At 34.5% G+C, this 19,887-nt stretch overlaps 3 protein-coding genes across 10 annotated transcripts; 1 reads left to right on the top strand and 2 right to left on the bottom strand.

Annotated features, from left to right (window-relative positions):
* Positions 1 to 1,768: 1,768 nt before the first annotated feature.
* On the top strand, positions 1,769 to 5,179 carry stck (LIM zinc finger domain containing stck). 5 transcript variants are annotated; one of them, XM_019840378.2, is made up of 9 exons: positions 1,769 to 1,968; positions 2,364 to 2,454; positions 2,588 to 2,642; positions 2,725 to 2,838; positions 3,066 to 3,178; positions 3,292 to 3,484; positions 3,754 to 3,895; positions 4,177 to 4,435; positions 4,679 to 5,179. In XM_019840378.2, exons 3-9 carry the CDS (start codon positions 2,608 to 2,610, stop codon positions 4,876 to 4,878), a joined length of 1,056 nt encoding a protein of 351 aa, XP_019695937.1. In that variant the 5' UTR covers positions 1,769 to 1,968; positions 2,364 to 2,454; positions 2,588 to 2,607; the 3' UTR covers positions 4,879 to 5,179. The 5 variants fall into 5 exon arrangements, with proteins under 5 accessions (XP_019695937.1, XP_025163423.1, XP_011135398.1 ...); XM_011137096.2 differs by having other exon boundaries at positions 1,771 to 1,968; positions 2,361 to 2,454; XM_025307638.1 differs by lacking the exon at positions 2,588 to 2,642.
* A 7,315-nt stretch (positions 5,180 to 12,494) lies between these two features.
* hzg (CTD small phosphatase herzog) lies at positions 12,495 to 16,569 on the bottom strand. 2 transcript variants are annotated; one of them, XM_011137099.3, is made up of 5 exons: positions 16,059 to 16,569; positions 15,479 to 15,577; positions 14,210 to 14,649; positions 13,395 to 13,580; positions 12,495 to 13,278 (listed from the first exon to the last, which is right to left on the bottom strand). In XM_011137099.3, exons 2-5 carry the CDS (start codon positions 15,546 to 15,548, stop codon positions 13,078 to 13,080), a joined length of 897 nt encoding a protein of 298 aa, XP_011135401.1. In that variant the 5' UTR covers positions 15,549 to 15,577; positions 16,059 to 16,569; the 3' UTR covers positions 12,495 to 13,077. The 2 variants fall into 2 exon arrangements, with proteins under 2 accessions (XP_011135401.1, XP_011135402.1); XM_011137100.2 differs by lacking the exons at positions 15,479 to 15,577; positions 16,059 to 16,569 and adding an exon at positions 14,742 to 15,471.
* Positions 16,570 to 17,221: 652 nt separating this feature from the next.
* LOC105180817 (coenzyme Q-binding protein COQ10, mitochondrial) lies at positions 17,222 to 18,645 on the bottom strand. Of its 3 annotated transcripts, none has more exons than XM_011137104.3 (3): positions 18,367 to 18,645; positions 17,983 to 18,111; positions 17,222 to 17,783 (listed from the first exon to the last, which is right to left on the bottom strand). In XM_011137104.3, exons 1-3 carry the CDS (start codon positions 18,372 to 18,374, stop codon positions 17,339 to 17,341), a joined length of 582 nt encoding a protein of 193 aa, XP_011135406.1. In that variant the 5' UTR covers positions 18,375 to 18,645; the 3' UTR covers positions 17,222 to 17,338. The 3 variants fall into 3 exon arrangements, with proteins under 3 accessions (XP_011135406.1, XP_011135404.1, XP_011135403.1); XM_011137102.3 differs by lacking the exon at positions 18,367 to 18,645 and adding an exon at positions 18,205 to 18,355; XM_011137101.3 differs by lacking the exon at positions 18,367 to 18,645 and adding an exon at positions 18,228 to 18,355.
* Between the last annotated feature and the right edge of the window lie 1,242 nt (positions 18,646 to 19,887).

The raw sequence follows: 19,887 nt of genomic DNA, 5'->3' as shown, positions 1-19,887 counted from the left end.
ACTCCTCAGATTTCTGTCATTAATAACTCGATAATTATTGCAAATCTCGCAAAATGGTATGGCACTTTTATGTTTGTCTCAACCCAATCTACCCTCAGACTTCGGGTTGGCTGCTAATTACCGGACACTTCGTATGATCTTCATGATATTAATCATACGCAATGTCAATTCTTTTTTTTTGCACATGTTAAATGTTAATTCATGTTATAAACGCGTAACAATGTGCGAGACCGTGCTTGTCAAGTACGCTATTATGGTTGTAGCACGGACATAAACCGCCTAAAATGGATGTAGCACGGACTGCCACTACATACAGATTTTACCGCCGAAACCTGAAAGTGGATGTTGTAGCATCGTAGTTCCCCTCTCAAAATGGATGCAGATGGCGTCCTTTCCCAGTGCGGAAAGTCGGTGTCGTTAAAAACACCGTGTTGACCGCTCTTACGTTACTCTCTGCTCTTACAGCTATTGTAGACGAGCCTTTAGTGTATGTCTACAACCTTGCTTTAAGAGGATGTAAGCTCTAAGCCGTAATTGTTAAGTGACGTCATTTCTGTCTCTAAGACATTCCCGCGCAGTATTTAAGCTTTAGCCGTTAAGGCTCGTCTACAATAGCTGTAAGAGTAAGGCTGTAAGGCTGCAACGTAAGCTGTCAGCGAATGAAAATATTTCATTTCGTGTCTTGCAACCTTACAGCCTTACTCTTACAGCTAATGTAGACGAGCCTTTAGATCTAAGCGAATTGCGCAAAACTCAATTCCTACGGCCTAGAGCATAGAGCTTAAAGCCGACATATAATTTTCAGCCAATTAGCGAAGAGGACGTTTTGTCGTGTCAAAAAGAATACACCGTCGATCGTGGATATAACCTCGCTCGCCGATATAACCTCCGATTTTGTACTTCGTATATTTGTAAAAGATGCACATTCCACGAACACAATACCATTGTTAGCATGAGAGCTTGACGTAAATCCATCTTGGTTATGTAGAAAGTAAAGAAACTGCGTGTTTACAAACGCATTATCACCAACCACCAAGTCCGAATAACTCTTCTCTCATTGGCTGATATACGTCACGTTTTACGCCTTACGTTTTATATTGTGGATTACCGTCTTTAAGGTTTATTTAACAGTTTTCAGCTTACAGCTTAGAGCTTACGGCTTAGAGATAAAATATTTTCTGAAAGCGAGGTTGTAGACATACACTGATGGCCTTTATTGCCATTGTAGACCACGCTTAAAACGTGGTCTACAATGGCAGTAAGCAGTAAAGGTCATTCTACAATACGTGTCGTAAGTTGTAAGTCTTAAGAATTGGCGAATCATAGTCGATTATTACAAAAATAATCGGCTATAATTGGTCAGTTCTTACGGCTTACAACTTACGACACGTATTGTAGAATGACCATAATGCTTCAAACTTTCGAAATATTATTTTATATTCGTTCTACATTTAACGAGAAATAAAAATAGAATGATACTTCTTGAAGAATTGATAGCGTTTATTGTTATTAATCGCAATATATACTCTTCTTCAGTATATTTGTTTACATTACAAAATGCGATAATGAGAAGAAAAAAGCAACAGTGATATACAAATGTCCAAAACGGCATTTATTATTAGAATGTAAAACTTACTATCAAAAAAGGCTGAATTAATCGATTATTGATATTATTGATGTAATTCAAAATTATAAAAAATGGATATATTTTTGCAGGCCAATTTCTTTCTTGAACGTCATCTCTATATGGAAGTTGGCTTTTTGATTCGTGGTTCTGTGGCGAGACATGTTCGATGTCATCGTTATTTGTGTCATTTACTCTTTCGAGGGTGTGGTGTAGGGCAAGTCATTTGTACATGCATCCATTTTCATAAAAGGTCACGATACGTTCTCTGAAATCGGATTGGTTGTGACTGTTTAAAATCTAGCAAGAGTGTGGATATGTCAGCTGTGTGACAGGTTACATAGGTAGTCTCGATCTTATTACCTCATTTGGTTAATTAATTAAGATGAATTAATTAAATCAATATTTCTTTTGTAAGATGTAGGTCAGTTAAATATAGCGCGTATAAATATTAGGTAGTGTAAATCAAGTATTTCTCACAAATAATTTTTATCAACATACAATTACCTATTAATTAAAATTAATATACGCGACAAATGTGTATTAAAAAATAAAAACAGAGGAGATACTTGCAAAAGATGCTCCTTAGAGAGGAGAATAACATTCAAGAGAAGAAAAAGTGAAATAGATTGAATTACTTGATGTAGTTTGTATAATGAAAAAATAAAGATACTAGTTTATTAATATTTTAATTCGTCAGCCTAATCAATTCTTATCATTGCGTATCGTCATAAAGCAGATTGAGTGCAGACGAATAAAAAAGAAAAGATAGCTAGGAGTATTTATCAGCAAGCAAACATAATCTTCCTCTTCTGTTAAAGTATGCCAGGGTAAGCATTATTTCTTTGAGGTTTATTAACGCTCGCATAAGCAATATATGGGATGTATAACAACCATACACATACACATGTAACATGGACATCTCTTTTTCTTTTTTTATTTCTATGTATCTGGTAACACAAGGGAACACTGTGTAACTATATATGCTGAGTTCAAGTTCAAGAAGTTGCATTACCGAGTGTGTTTTTCAAGTATTTGTTGCTTTCCCCTAATGAAATTGATAGTAAATCTGGAATTGATATTATGTGTTGTGTATACAGGGTTACAGACATGTCATTGGATCATATGTTTTGCTCTCGCTGCAGAGAAGGCTTTGCTGCACATGAGAAAATTGTTAATTCACATGGCGAGCTATGGCATCCGCAATGTTTTGTGTATGTATATACAAGTGATCATTTTGGATTTTCATAGAAATTAATGTTCTCTCTCGAGTGACAAGATAAAAACAGAATAATTTTGAATCAAAATCTCTTTCTCCTCAAAGTAGATACCAGTATTAATTCCTTAACTTTCCTAGGAAAACAAGTAACTCTAAGAGTTAATGTTTATGTTTTATGGATATTGAAGTAATATTAATTAATATAAATATTATTTTTGACAGATGTGCACAGTGCTTCAGACCATTTCCAGATGGGGTCTTTTATGAGTTCGAGGGTTATAAATATTGTGAACATGATTTTCATGTTTTGTTTGCCCCATGTTGTGGCAAATGTGGTAAATTATTTTTAGCTGTGTACTTAGCTACTATGTGCAAGCTTTGTTATTCATTTTTGAATAGTTGGATAGTATAACATGAGGATATATTTAATGGAGCTATCATTTTGTAGGTGAATTTGTCATTGGCCGTGTGATCAAGGCTATGAATTCAAATTGGCACCCACAATGTTTCCGCTGTGAAGAATGTAATGGTGAACTAGCAGATGCAGGTTTCATCAAGTGTCAAGGCAGAGCATTGTGTCATACATGCAATGCTAGAGTGAAAGCTGGTGTGCTTGGAAAACATATATGCCATCAATGCCAGTATGTTTTCCTGTTACTATATAAAGATACAGATTGATATTAATGATATATCTGACTTAATATTTTGATCTTCTGGAGAGAGGAAGATCATTTTAATAGTATACTGCTGTTTATAGATCTTTTTGATAAAGAGAAAGATTTTGTATACAGGAGAAGAAGTCTAAGTTGAAAATTATGTTAGAAATTTAATATATATCTTCTCATCACAGAAAATCACATCAATTTAACAGAAATTAAATCGGTTAATTATCTTTCCTTCATTATTCCAGCGGAGTAATCGACGATAAACCTTTACGATTCCGCGGTGAACTGTATCACCCATATCACTTCAATTGTACAACTTGTGGTGTGGAACTTAATTCCGAAGCTAGAGAAGTTCGTTCACGACCTGGCTATGCTGCGAACGAAATGGTACAATTATATTAATTTCTTGCAATTGGGCACGTATATGCACATGTTCTGTATACTTTCTTCTTTTTGCAATAGGATTTAAAATACTTATAAATATTCATGTTAATAAGCAAAAGGTTTTTGCAACGAATCGTCGCGATTCTATTCCGCCTATAAAAATTCACGGTGTTTTCTGCAAAAGAATATTCTTATTATTGCTCTATTAAAACAATAATTTTATTTATTATAACCGAGAGTATGCCGTTGAGAATATCAATAATAAACGATTTCTTATACTCTAGAACGAGCTATATTGTTTGCGGTGTCACGATAAAATGGGAATTCCGATCTGTGGCGCTTGTCGACGTCCCATTGAGGAACGTGTTGTAACAGCTCTCGGCAAGCATTGGCATGTGGAGCATTTTGTCTGCGCAAAATGCGAGAAGCCCTTCTTAGGTCACCGTCACTACGAGAAGAAAGGTCTCGCTTATTGTGAGACTCATTATCATCAGCTATTTGGGAATCTGTGCTTCGTTTGTAATCAAGTTATCGCGGGAGATGGTATGTGCAAAGTTGCGCTAAATATTACGTAATTCAATCGATCGTGTTTGCAACGTAAATTCAGTTCTTCATGAATCTTTATTGTGTCTTGACTTGCTTTCTTTAGATTTTTTAAAGTTCTCTTTAACATTTGGAGTCATAATATCTTAGTCCTTTATTAACTATTAACTAAACCTTTCAAAACCTGTAATTCTCTTTCAGTGTTTAAAATCAAACCTAACATACCTATATCTCTTCTGTTAGTTTTTACGGCGTTAAACAAGGCATGGTGCGTTCATCACTTCGCATGTGCATTCTGCGATCAGAAGATGAATCAGAAAACGAAGTTCTTCGAATTCGATCTGAAGCCAGCCTGTAAAAAGTGTTACGATAAGTTTCCGCAAGAATTGAAGAAACGAATGCGACGTATGTACGACTTGAATCCCAAGAGAATACCGGCATAAATATGAAAATCCAGCTTGCACGAATCTGCAAAGATAACGAGAATACTCGTTCGTTGCGTATAATGCCTTATTCCTCGATGTCGACGTAAAAAAGATATATTTAACCGTCTACCGTAATATATTATTGGATACTAATTTTTATACTGATAAAGATAATATTAATAGAAACGATTCTTCTCACTCATATGATAAAAGAAAAAGAGAAAGAAGGAAAAAAATAAGAGCTTAACTATAACGTTAATGTACTTATAAGCATTTTTTAATCTCTTGGCGACACAATAAAGTTTCGTGTATAAGCTTATTTTGATCATCAATTTAAAACTAATCATCATTATAGGTAAGGTGCCCCCTTATGTCCATATTATTTTACGAATTTGTCTGTATAATAATACTTTATTATACAATTAGATCTTTCATTCATGTTTTTAATCACATTTTTAATCTTTTGTTCACTCCAAATAAATATTAAAAAATTAACATCTATACATTTTAATTTGTTGTTAATTTATCTCTATTCTATATTTAACGCCATATTTAGCCCTAAATATGACAATTGATTTTGAACTTTAAAGTAATAAGCGTCCGAAAGTAGATGACCGATTCAGGGTGCGTTCCGTTTCACGCATATGCGCACATTTATCTATAGTTTATGTCACATATACTATAAAAATGCGCGCATATGCGTGAAATGGAACGCACCTCTTATTTGTATGTGCGTGCGTGCACGTGTAGATCTTGATGACGTCAAGAGTAATATAATTTATAGAAATCCCCGTTATGAATTGTGTTCTTATAAAAGCACGCGTAAAAATATGGTCATAAACTTGAAAAATAAAATAACAAGTTATAAAATATAATCAATGATTTTTCGGAATCTGAAAAAATAAAAAAACTCATAATGTGCTCTATACAGAAATGTGTGTGAGAGCGCGCGCGTGAGCGTGTGTATGTGATATTGATATGAATTGTTAATACATTCCGTGCTGCATAGATCACCAGTGGTCCACGCTAAATTTTTTGTTCAGATTGTTTGATATTTTGGCTGTAAAACGAAGTATAATCATAATACGCTCTGATAATTATTTTGAGACACATGTTATTTGACAAATATTTGACAAAAAAAGATTAACTCATATACAATAACGCGAGTCATCAGTGAGCTACGTAGCGTAGACGAGTCACACAAAATTGGTCCGATATGATAATATCGGATAATATTTCTGTATCCAATAATACATTACATTGTGATTTCAGTCGATCGGATTTTATGATTCTTAAGAAAATCTCGCATAGCTATAAATCAGCTTCTTTTAAATCCTTTTGAAGTGGCAATTACCCTAATATTGCGTAGAAAAATATTTTAATGTAGATTGAATGACGTTAGATAAACCATTCTGTGAAGTAACGTTCAATATGTGTGTTTCATTATCTTTGCAAATTTTGTGTTTCTAATTTTACAATTTTTTCTTCTATTAAAAGAAATAAATAATAGAAAATTTATTATCAACAAGAAATCGTGTACATTGTGTTTTCCCTAAACCGATTCTTATTACGTTTTACATCAAAGTTTTATTTCTAAGATTTTAACTGAATTAAATTGAAATCCTTGGTTAAGATATTTTATGTGTTTTTACAAGAATGCGTTTTATTATAATAACTTTTCTCATTATTAATATTACGAACACAAATGAATAAATCGCAATTGTCCAATACGGAGATGATATTACACGCAATCGTGGGCCGAGGTCGCATTTAACGCTAAATATGCAATGTGAATAACAGGATTATGCCACTTTATTGCAATTGAAAAGGCGATGCGGGCCTTTAACGGGTTAACAATAAATCATGAAAAAAAAGAGACCTTTATACAATTTGCAATAACGATACAATTATTCCTAATTGTACAGTGCGCAAAAATCGCACGCTCGTTCATCGCTTATTTTCTTTTCCGTGTTTTTCTTTTATTAAGAAATTTTCTGGCTGCATATAAAAAGTCTTGACGAATCTCGACGGCCATCGCTCGGCGAAAGCCTTAAACGCTATTTTTCCATTTTCTTCCTCCTATCTTTTTACACATACGTACACGCATATAGAGTACATACAAACGTACACACGCACACATATACGTGTACATTCTCCGCTTCTGCCGTTTTGAGAATGTTATGTGTATGTGTGTGTGTGTTCATTTATTTATATATTTGTGTGTATATATTTTTACACGTTTTGTCGCTTCATTATACAGCAAGGCGGCTCGGAATCCTAATTGTGATTTCGAGAGGGAGAACATTATTGGCGGCGTTTTATCTCACTCGCACATTTTTTTCTTATTTAAGATATATTATGACGGTTGAGATATTACGTGCTTGCGTATGAAATGTTAAGCATTTGATCACTGATAATCAACCTAGAGAATTTGCTCATTAATTTTCAGCTGCACATAGCGTCTTGATTTCTTTAAGATTTTTCGACTTTTACATTTATATTTATTCCTGATCTTTACATTTTCTCTAGTCGCGAAGAGCTATCTATAAGCGTGATAAAAAATAATTATTTTTTTTTAATTTAATCAATATAATAGTTTACTTGATATAAACATGAATCACTTTGAATGTACACTATTAGTGAAATTAAATCAACAAAACAATCCGAAAGGCATTTTAATTGACATGTACTATTATGAAGGGAAAAGAAAACATACATCTTTTTTAATAATGTATAACTAAATGCTAAAACTAACACACACATATACACACGCATTTACGTACACAGGCACACATGTACACATAAAAGAAGCCTCTAACACTTGTATACTTCTTTTTCTAAGAAATAAATAAAATAGACGCTTAAAAATTGCACAGTTTTTATCATAAATTCTTCGTACAGCTCTCTCTGATTACATGTAAACTTTATTCTATTAACACAATCTCTCTATTTCCAACTCGGGATTAGTTGGTATAAATAAAACGGACTTTTCATACGCAATAACGTAATAATAATGTTATAATATAATTAAAATGTGTCCTTGAATCCTTGAATCCAAGATTCTTTATCTTTACATTTTTTTTCCATGCTTGTATAATCTTTATTATCCTTAATATTTAGATCTTTAGATCTATGCATTTTCAATTCTTCTAATTGGACCTTTAATTCATTGCAAAATTTATTTGCGCAATTTGTTAATTTCCAGTTACCTTCTGATTTTTCAATCTAATATTCCTGTAAAGAAATCTTGACACATACATTTCTACGTATTTCTATTTTTATTATCTTACGGTTAACTTGTTCTCTTCCGTCTTCTCCTATCCGCCCTCGATATCTGCATCTTTAATACTTTTTGATTTCTGACGATCAGAATCTCATTCTGAATTGAATCCTTAGGGAGAGAATCCTTATCAAAGATCCTTATATTTATTATTTTTCATATCTGCGACCTTTTTAATTTTAAAATCACAAATTATTTCATTACAGTAAATTTGTTTAATTATCGCAAATTATACAATCATTGTACAAATCATCAGCTCGATAGATTCGTCAATATTTTTCAGATTTTTGATAGGACATTCCATTCCATTCCATTTCTATTCTGATATTTTTGTCCTTTTTACCAGATGGATTCATAGATCACATAAAACGACAAATTTCTCGACTCTTATTTTTATCGTTTTCCGGATATTTAAATCTATGGATTCTCGGATCCTTAGATCGGGCAAAGATTTGTTCTGGAACAGATGTATGATATAATCATACGGAGTCGTTTCGATGGCCATTACACAAAGAGAAACATTACATTATATACGCACGCATAATATGTGTGTGTGTATGTGTGTATATATATAACTTCTACAAGAGAAAGAAACATCAGTACACATACATACACATACACATTTACTAAGTACAGAAAGATGGAAGAATTGGGAGCCGCATAAAAAATCTCTTCGATAAATCTCTTCCTAGTTTAAGTAGAAATAATAATTCGAGCGATCGGATTTATCCGAACTATCGTTACGTCGATAAAAAAACTAATAAAACAAAAGGTACAAGGTAGTCTAAGAATCACGCTAGAAAATGAAAGAATTGTTAGATGATTTTTTGTAGTCAAATACATAACTCGAAAATAAACAAATATTACATAATCGATAGCTCTGCCTTTCTGAAATAGTTTCCTGTCGAAAGCGATCTCTTATACACATGGAGATCTATTAATATTATACAAGCGAGCCACGTCTTTCGTGCTTTAAATAATATATCCTTGATTCATATGTACGTACGATTCTTATAGAGACTAAAGATAAAAAATTATAAGTAATCATTTTCGATCGTATTAATAGCGCTTTTAGATGTATAAATAGAATTTGATTCCCATACAGACACTTGTTCTTTTTTTAAACTTATACTGCGTAAAAGGTTTGTTTTCTATTACTGAACTAGCTGCATCCTCTTGCACTCTAGTTCGCTTTTCTTTTTTTCGCAAGTCGGAACTGTATATCCGTTTCTTTTTATTCTATGTTGTGAGAGCATACATTAGTTCAGCGACAAAAAACAAGTCTTAAATCTTTAAATTGATAAATTTTTAAAATTTTGTAATTTAAAATCTTACATTTCAAACAGAGCTCTAAGTATATGTACATTTTTAAATTATAAATTAAGATGCTTTCCTTGTCCTTTGTCAATATGAGTGATCATCCCTTATTAATTGTATTATAATTTTTGAGCCAATTTTTATGCAAACAAAAGAAAGAAAATAAAACAATAATTGTATCCAAGCTTGTTAAAAGTTAATAATGATAATCAACTCACTGAATATATCGATAATGTCATTATTTCAATGCAAAAATTCCAGAAGCTTGCTAATTTCATCATAAATTGATTTAGATCTTTGTCAACAGTGAGTATAATTTATATTTTTCAGCAGTGTAGAAAAATGTACGACATAAAAACTTATTTTTTTTTTATTCCGAATTCAAGATTTAATGTACAGTTTTGCATTGGAGTGACGACATTAGCGCATATATACATACATACATATGTATGTGTGTGCGCGCGCACACACACACACACACACATACACACACACGCACACACACACACACACGCGCACGCACACACACACACACACACACACACACGTGTGTGTGTGTGTATGTATAAAATAAAAATAATATAGTATTAACAGAGGTAAAAGCACGAATAACAATTTAAGTTGATTTTGATAGTACAATGTGCTTTGTACATTTGTTATGCCTCGATCAAATAGCTGTAATCGTGTACAAATGACGCATTAGTAAATATATGCACATATGTAGGGATATACCGTCGCTTAACTATTGCCCTTCAAGGGCTACATCTAAATTATTTCTAATTTATTAATGACATTGTCGTGCAATTCGTTTCATTGGGACAAGAAAATGCTAATTGTCGGATATCGTTCCGTCTTTAAAATAATAAGTTAAAAAATAGAAATTTGCAAACGTTAAAATCGATTGCTAATATCGAAAGCATAGAAATCTAATTTTACAACATTTATTCTCTCAATTCTTTATAATTCCCTGATTTTCATTTCGCAAAGATATGAAAATAATGGCTAATCGAACATCATTAATAATCACGAATATTCGACAATTCGAATTGATGGTAATTGATAAAAAGATGAAATATAACTATAGTAGTAAGTTTGGTTACAATAAAATTGTATTGTTTATGTGATATTCGACAAAGTGATTAATAAATGTTGCTTCCTAAATTTTTTTAAGAAAATAAACCAGGAATTTTAGTGAATTTTTGATAAGTCAGAAAATACATGCAATTCAAAATACTCCAAAATAAAAACGATTGTCATTTTCTTGCTCCAAAAACGAATGGTCAAATGTGACGCAACCTCATTAGCTTGGAGGGAAAGAATGATATGCATTGGCCCAGTTTTCAATTTATCAACATTGACAACAATATGATCCATGATTATTCGATTAATTCCTTGATTTGTTCTTCTTTGCATTTAGCAAAACAGCTTGGTAAATTCATCAACTATACGATTTCTTTGCAGTTTCTGCAAATCAATGGGCATTCTTTGATGAATTTAATTAACAGTTTTCAACCCTCGCACCTTTTTACCGTCAGTTTTAATTCGGTGAGACTTTTTGGCGGAAAATCGTAAAGAGGTTTAGCTGCTGGATATATATTAACAAAATATATATTAACAAATATTTTTTAGTGTAATTAAAGCATTTATCTAAAAAATACGTAAAAAAGAAATATAATTGTATATACTTGACAACAAAATTAATAAATGAAGTAAAAACAGTTGTTTACAGGCGTTAGAGTGGAGGGTTGATAAGAAATAAGCAATATGTACCCCACAAAATTCAAATATCGCCTTATTTTAAATGCTGTATACAGAATGTCAAGCGAAGGGCGTACCAGCAGCAGGGATATATGTGTGTGTGTGTGTGTGTGTGTATATATAATTATAAAAATGCAATATCAATAAAATGCTTAGCTTATACTCAATTTTCTCGAAAAAGATGATTTCACAAAATAACTTTCTTGCTAATATTCTGTTTAATGATAATCAAAATTTTATGGTTTCTTGGATGTGTAGATCTTAAGATACTCATTTTTATACGATAAAGACTGAAAATATTTTTGTTTTTTTTACAATCGAAGAAATATAAATTTTAAATTTAAATCGATTCAAAATCTAGTTATTATTTCATCAAGATCTGTAAAATACTGACAAAATAGTATCTGATTTTCTTTACAAATTTGTGAGAATTTGTGAGATTTATGATAACTCGCAGTATTCTCAATAAATTCGCGAGAGTGGAAACTTATTTAACTGAATATGTAGAAAATCGTTGTTCCTATCAACAGCCGGCAGTGTCAAGAGATAGCTCCATCACTGATAATATTGTCAAACAATATTGTCATTTTCAAACCTGATAGTTGTAACAAATTTTTTATTTCGTTCAAAAACTGTTTCTCTTTTGACTATTTTAAAATGTAGCTTATACATTTGATTTTTCAAATTCCCAAGTAATTAATATCGCAAAAAAATATAATTTTGATATCATACCAACTTTTATTTTAAAGATCATTTCCTACGTTTCTATGCTACAGTACTCTAATCTGCAGAATTTTAGGATATTAAGTCTTTTGAATTTTCAGTTTCTTGTATGTGTATATTTTTAAATTAGATATTAATATCTACGATCTTGATTCTGCATCCACACATTCCAAGATTCCTGATGTTTAGTGCTAATTCAAATTATGAATTTGAAAATATCGTAGTCGCAAAAGAGTTAAAGTAAACATTAAGATGAAATATTCTCATGCATATCTCGAATTTTACCTGCTACTGTTACCTTTCTTCTTCTTCGACGTATAAGTTGCATTAGAAGCATTTAAAAACCTGGTCGGAGCATTAATATCTTCTTCGTAATCCTAACTGAATAAAGCTTTAGGATGTTTTGACTCGAATATAAAAACTAAACGACGGCAACAACACAACATGGCCCATCAAACGACTTAGAGCGATTCTTTCCTTTCGGGTCTCTCTCTCTCTCTCTCTCTCTCTCTCTCTCTCTCTCTCTCTCTCTCTCTCTCTCTCTCTCTCTCTCTCTCTCTCTCTCTCTCTCTCTCTCTCTCCTCTTCCTCCTCCCGCCATCTCCTTCTCTCTCTTATTCGTTTTTCCTCACATATCTTTGCACTTGCTTTCAATAGCGTTATCCTAGTCACCGTATTATCATCGTCTTCTCTCTCGCGATCAATCGTTGACTTCTCGCAAGTAACTTCTGACCGGAATTGGCTCTACGCCAACCTTCGCCAGGTTTATTTTTCAAATACACTGAGCACCCTGTTTTCTCACCCTGCCCGTGCACAGGACAAATTCGGCACAACAGTTCGTCGTCCTCGACAGTGGCAAAATGGAAGAACACTCGCGCTTCGAAGGTGACTCAGTCTTCGTCGCGTTGCTCGCCAGGAAGAAGGATACCAGCAGCTGTGGTAATGTGTCCACTGGATGACGGATTAAGGTATAAGACTTTCAGCCCCACTGATCAGACGTTTCTCCGCAGGTCAACGAGAAACGCTTCGAGGTCCTTGACCACACAACGATTGGTGGGTCACGTGAAGCAGTCCCCTGAGGATCCTTCGGAAGGTGCATTGAGCGACAAGACTGGCTGCGTTGCCAGGATTCAGACGGGGCTAGGAGGCAGCCAGTGAACCTGATCCTGGCGGACTCTGATTACTTGGTACCGTCTGCGCAGTTGCCACCTGGTTGTATGGATGATTACTGTTGCACAACACTGTGTAGATATTCTCTACGTTGCTGAGTTTCTCAAAGAAAGGTATCAGGTCCAATAGCTCGGAATCCGTCATATCATCGAACCAAGACGCCACTGGAACCTGTCATGGATGGATACCATTCTTATCAATTAATGAGACACAATCATTTATTTACATCAAAATATCGTAAAAAAATGACTTAATTAAAGTTATTTGTTGCAAGAAGTACATTTTACCGCGTTATCTGGGTGAAAAATGTAGCTGGCAGGACTATTATCTACAATGATGATCTGCTGCAAATCTCGGCCTAATTTATTTAAATCCTTAACATAATTCCCTCTGTGGAACACACAGGATTCTCTGAATAATCTTGCTCTGAATACACCCCATCGATCTAGTAGATCTGCCACAGGATCTGCATACTGCGAAATAACACAGAGTACAATAAATAGATGCATTAGCAGAAATTATACATTTTGATAAATTTTTTAAATTTCTCTTCAAAAGTTTCTTTTCAAACAAGTCTTATTTTATGTTATAATAAGTTAGAATTTCATTTTGCAAGTTCTACTGTTATTAAAATCCTTATAAAGATAATAATTTAATATTATTTTTAATTACATAATTATTTTTCTACAAAGATCAAACAGTTTCTCATAAAATAAAATAATTATTTACGTAAAATATGGAATAAGATGTGCGTGTGTGTGTATGTATGTAACATATAAAAAGAATTATACAATATGACAACCTACTGTATATAAATATATTGATTTATACATATTTATGAAGCACTTATATTGGCATATGCCAAATCTAAAAAACCTATTCCTGAGAAGTTACATTTAAGAAGTAAAAAGCATATGTGTGTGTGTATTAATCAGCATCTATTTTAATAAAATATATACCTTTATTTCTTTACTAATTAATATTTGAGAATATCTTAAAGATTATTTTTAGTCATGTGTTAAAATTTAATTAGAACTAAAATTTACTTTCCTTATTAATTATTTCCCTGCTTTCTTTTCTCTTCTAATTATTAAAGACATACCTTGGCTAAGCTTGCAGTGAACAATACACATTCGTACAATTCACCCATTCTTTGCAAAAACTCGTCCACATAAGGCCTCTTTAAGACGTACACTTGGTGTACTGTTCCATCAATCTCTACAGGAACAACAAAGTCCGCATTGTTGATCGGCTTGAAAGAACTATGCACCAGAGTTTCGTCCAAGTCGATTACCATGCACTTCTTGTGCATGTCTTGATGCCTGACCGGCGGCAGCAGAAACCTTGGAGATCCAGTCCCCGGTGGCGGCGAGCCTCGACCATCTCCCTGTAGCGAACTCGCCTTGGAACTCCTCGAACTACCACCTCGACCCCTCCCAAGGCAGCAAAGTAGAGAACGCAAGAAGCTGCGGCTTCTCTCCCTTGACCTCTTGCCACTAGATGGACTGTTATTGGCTGTTTCATTTTCTCCTGGCAATTGAGCTAAAATATACATAGAAAAATACCAAGTAGTTATTATATACTCATATTAATGTCACACACGTACTATGAAAGTCATATCTCTCTATATTTACTTATGCATTTGGGGGGAAGATGTTCTTCCTTTTTTCTAGGTGAGCTCATTAAAAAGAAAAAGAAACAGAAAAAGAGGAAGAAGAGAACGAAAGAGAGAAAGAGAGACTCTATGTTAAGACATATTTATTCAATCAAATTTTACAAATATAGAAACTCACATCAAGATCAAGTGTAGTATTGAATTTATATCAGATCCAAAAACCAAGTTTCCCTAAAGTAATCTAAAGTTAAGTCCATGAGATATTGTCAAATCAAGAAGTGCAATCTTTATCAAAAGATAAGAAATTTGCATCTTGTATGTCATGGCAAAAATGTTGCTCCAATTAACCTTTCATAGAAAATGTTTTTTTGCTGTTTTCTTTACAGATTGCCCCTATACGGTGGTCTATAAAGAATAAAGGGTTAAAGGGCATAACATCACATAAGAAAATAAAATTCGCAACATACACAGAAGATATAAAAATAAGATAATGAAGGGTTGAAAAGGGTGACAATGTAAATGAAGAGTAGAAGGGGATGAGAAGAGAAACAGAGGCACGCGAGAAGCTACTTGCGGGATAGAGGAAAGAGGGGAAGGAACGACAAGAGTTGAAGTTAGGCGAAGAGGTAGGGCGAGGAGAGAAACGCGGGTGCGAGTACCGTAACAGGTGCAGGGAAACGAATCCCGGCAGCATCTGGCGGAGAAGCTTGTAGGCGCAGGAAAGAGGGTGGCACCGGGTTAGTACACGATACGCACCTTTCTCGCTGTTGAACGCGCATATCTCGTCATCCCGCGACACTTGGGTGATGATGGACGATGCGTCCATTTAAACATTAGTCGGTGGTCCCTGCGTGCCTGATCACAAATTCCGTTAACGCGCGCGCGCGCCAGCCGACGGACGGACGGGCAGGCAGGCAGGCAGGCAGGCAGGCACGCGGACGGGCGGGCGGGCAGACAGACAGACGGATAGATGGACGGACGGACGGACGGACAGACGGACGAGCGTGCGGGCAGACGGAGGGACGAACGAACGGACGAACGAGTGAACGTGTGAGCGAGTAAGCGACTTGGCCAGCTAGCGCGCGCGCAAGGGCACGGAAAACACGATGATCACATGCGTATGTGCGAGCGTGTGTGCATGCATGCATGCATACACGCATGAATGCATGCATGTGTGTGTGTATATGTATGATGTATATATGTGTATGTATGTATGTTGTGTATGATGAGATGTGTGTGTGTGTGTGTATACGAGTGAGCGAGATGGAGCACGAATTGGTGCGCAGGTGCGAGGGAGAAAGCGAGCGCACACACTCACGGCACACACACAGCTAACCTCACTCTCTCATTCGCGGCGCACGGTACCCCCTTGACGCTTCGCGTCCCTTCCCAACGCCGCCGTCGACGTCGCCCCCACTATCGCCGTCACTACGTAGATCACCGCGCGACAAACGAAAACGCATAGGCGCGGGTATGACGCGCTTTTGCAGAAAAATACGCGCCAATGTACACGTATAAAGGACCGATGTAAAGGGCATCTATACAGTCTATACGGTCCAACAATAATGTTCTTAGGATGATAATACGCGTCGACGAGCTGGAGAAATGTTACAGCCAATCACACTGAATGTCTTCATTCTTCTGAAACGTAACGTGCACACCGTACCCTAGTCTCACTCAACGGTAGTGCTCGCAACCGCGACGTGCTCCTTTCCTTTTTCATGCGCCACACCTATCACTCGTTGCGCAGTTCATCACTATTCCGACGTGCATCGCTTCGGCGCGGGTGGTTTGCTACTTTAGGCCGATGCCGCCCGTGGAATACTCGTCGAGTAGCAACATTGCGCTACGCGTGCGGGATCTCGTGAAAAACAACTCGACGCGTGTGCTTTCGATGTATGGACGTATCGACACTTAGAGCGCGAATGAAAAACTACACTTTCGAATAGAACCAATGTGTATATAAATGCTCAGCTGTGTAGCCATGACTCGTAAAACCTCAATTTTCATGCAGAAAGCGAATTTTCATCTATGTACACTCTTATTTCGTGTGCATCTGGACCTCTGATGCGCGCGCGTGATATATCTAAATACACATAAAATATATTTTATCGTATATAATTTTATTCGTATCTCATGCATACATACACATACATCCGTGTGTAGGCATAACACAGAGTTTTGACATATAAAATTTATATTATATTTTGTACTGTACCAGTAATTGAACAAAATATATAGGTCAAAGGGAGAAACTTGAAGAATTTTTTGAGATTTTAATATCAGTTCTGTCTTGTGTAATTTCAATGAGCGAGATGCGGAACAAGTTACAAAATATACACTAAAGAGCACTATATACAATTCAATTTCACACGTCTTATTTATAAATACTTTAGTTCACAAAAAATTGCTTAGTTGTTTTGTATAACTTTTTGTTGTTATTGTTTATCTTGACAAATTTATTCATTACAAAGATTTAATAATAATAATGAAGACTGATTTCAATAAGGTGATAAGCTTAAATTAATAAGATAAAAACTGACAAAATTGTATCAGCCATAAATAAATTTATTAATTCATAGAAACAAATATTTTTATCCTAAATATTTAGTCCAGTCACCTTTGCAGCTGTATAGCCTTTAAACATGGTTGACCATATCTTCTTTTAGCTTCCTCAAGAAAGGCATTCTCCATTTGCCTTACAATCTCATTAAAAAATAAATTTGACAAATGAGAATAAATGACAGACTTGAATTCAAAAGACAAAGAAAAGTCAATCACACATGTATCGGGGTTGTTCTTCAATCCAGATGTGAAAATCCATAATGTGTCTAAATGATTGAACAATCTGCCATCTTTACTTTCTGCCTTGACTAATCTTGGATACACCATGGTTACCTTAGAAGTATAACTTTCATTTATAGGTGGAAATCCTATTACTAAGTTAGCTTTCAGAAGGTCTTTGGTTTTCAATGTAATATCAGATTTCTTACAATATGGTAAAAATTCTTTATAATTTTCTACATCGGACACCACATAAAACATTTTCTTCGCAGAAAACCTATAGAGCAGAAATTATAATGTATTTATCAATGTAAACGTCTAATTAATATCTACTTAAAAGCTACTTATATGTTTAAACTATAAATATTAAATATATAAGAGGCATGAATAAATGATATTAAATATGAAACAAATATATGATGCCTATTAAAAATCTACTGACAAATATTTCTTTTAAAACAAATTTTTCTTATTACCCTACTAATTTACGGCCTTCATACTCCTTGATTCTATTATTTGCTTGTGTTTTGTACAGACATCTTAAGGTCAACTTAAAAATGTTATATTTCCATGATAATGGCAAATGTCCAAGAAAAAGCACATGTCTAAAATTATATCATATATATGTATCAATTTAGAATAAATTCTATATTTCCTATTTAAATATTTGTAATTGTTATCTCTAAGATTATATATACTTTTGTTCCCCATATACACTCACTCTCCTAATACGCACACGCATTCTCTCCCTCTCTCTCTTTTCTCCTTCGTCAAATTCATTACATGCTTTCTAACCTCTAATTTAAAACATTATTCATGGTTTTAAATTATATAAAAGTAAATATATCAGATAACATTACCTGTGCATATCGAGATAAAAATCGGAATATTATTACAAAGTTTGATGATTTGCATTTAATTTTGTTACTTATTATATCACAACTCCTCTATAACCTCGAAATATATTTATCACTTCATCATCTTATATTTATTTTCAATTGAATAGAATAATAATGTTTACTAAGCAACATTATATTTTTTTATAACTGACGTAAATGACACACAACATTCGGTGAATTTCGCGAAATAAGTATATTCAAAATTTTAACTGTTGCACTAGAACTGGATATAAAAAAGTGCGATATATACCTGTAGATTTTGCCAATCAGATACAGTCAATTTTATATATGTTAGTAGTATGACTGTATTCATCAAAAACTAAAGGAAACAATTATAAATCTTTCACACATTATAATGTGAGCTTATGAAAAATGAATGTTATCAAATCTTTTTGAGTTAGAAAATTTTTACTTTTCATATATTCATATTAGAAGAAAAGTTTCATCACCAATTCTCTATACTCAAGGTCTACAGCATAGGAATTACAAAGACCTCTCAAGCATAGATAGTAACAAACAGTAATGGAAAAATCAGAAAAAATATAATTATCTCACTCTAACTTATTGTTATCAATTCAGCAGTGCAGCCAAAAAAACAGACCACATACTTCAAATTTTGTGCACTTACGTCATTGCGCATGCTTAAATGCTCGTGCACTAGGTTTTAGTCTGTTCTTTGTAGCTGCACTGCTGAACTGCAGGTGCAATAAACTAGAGTGAGAAAACTTATATTTATCTCACTTTAACTTATTGCACCAGTTCAACAGTGCAGCTACAAAGAACAAACCACTAGTTTTCTATTGCTGAACTGGCTGCACTAACTTGCACTTATTCTCTTCTTCTCTCCCTTTCACTAACTTCTAGATGTGTATCTATTTCTTTTTATGTTTCCTGAGTGTATACATAGACATAGGAATATAGGGACAAAGCATAGAGTTGCGGGGGGATAACCATTGCGAGACGGTGCGACGTAAACTGCCCAAATCTAAAGCCAGCGGCACACGGTGCTTGTTTTAGTGCTGGATTGTTTGCTGGATGAAAATATTGCGTTCTGATTAGTGCATTTCCATTCATCTTCGGAAATGTACTAATCAGAACGCAGTATTTTCATCCAGAAAGCAATCCAGCACGAAAACAAGCACCGTGTGCCGCTGGCTTTAACTATTGAAATTTAAGCCAGCGGCACACGGTGTTTGTTTTCGTACTGGATTGCTTGCTGGATGAAAATACTGCGTTCTGATTGGTGCATTTCCATCCATCTTCGGAAACGTACCAATCAGAACGTAGTATTTTCATCCAGCAAGCAATCCAGCACGAAAACAAGCACCGTGTGCCGCTGGCTTAAGATTGAAATAAATCTAGATGGCGCGATGCAAACGCGGATTGTTGAAAACGTCACACGCTTTCTTAAGCCAGCGGCACAGGGTGCTTGTTTTCGTGCTGGATTGCTTGCTGGATGAAAATACTGCGTTCTGATTGATA

Source organism: Harpegnathos saltator, unplaced genomic scaffold (genome assembly GCF_003227715.2).
Source record: "Harpegnathos saltator strain DR-91 unplaced genomic scaffold, Hsal_v8.6 scaffold93, whole genome shotgun sequence".
NCBI classification, from domain to species: Eukaryota; Metazoa; Arthropoda; class Insecta; order Hymenoptera; family Formicidae; genus Harpegnathos; species Harpegnathos saltator.
The sequence above is the reverse complement of the archived record's forward strand: the minus strand, read 5'-3'. Positions and strand labels throughout refer to the sequence as shown.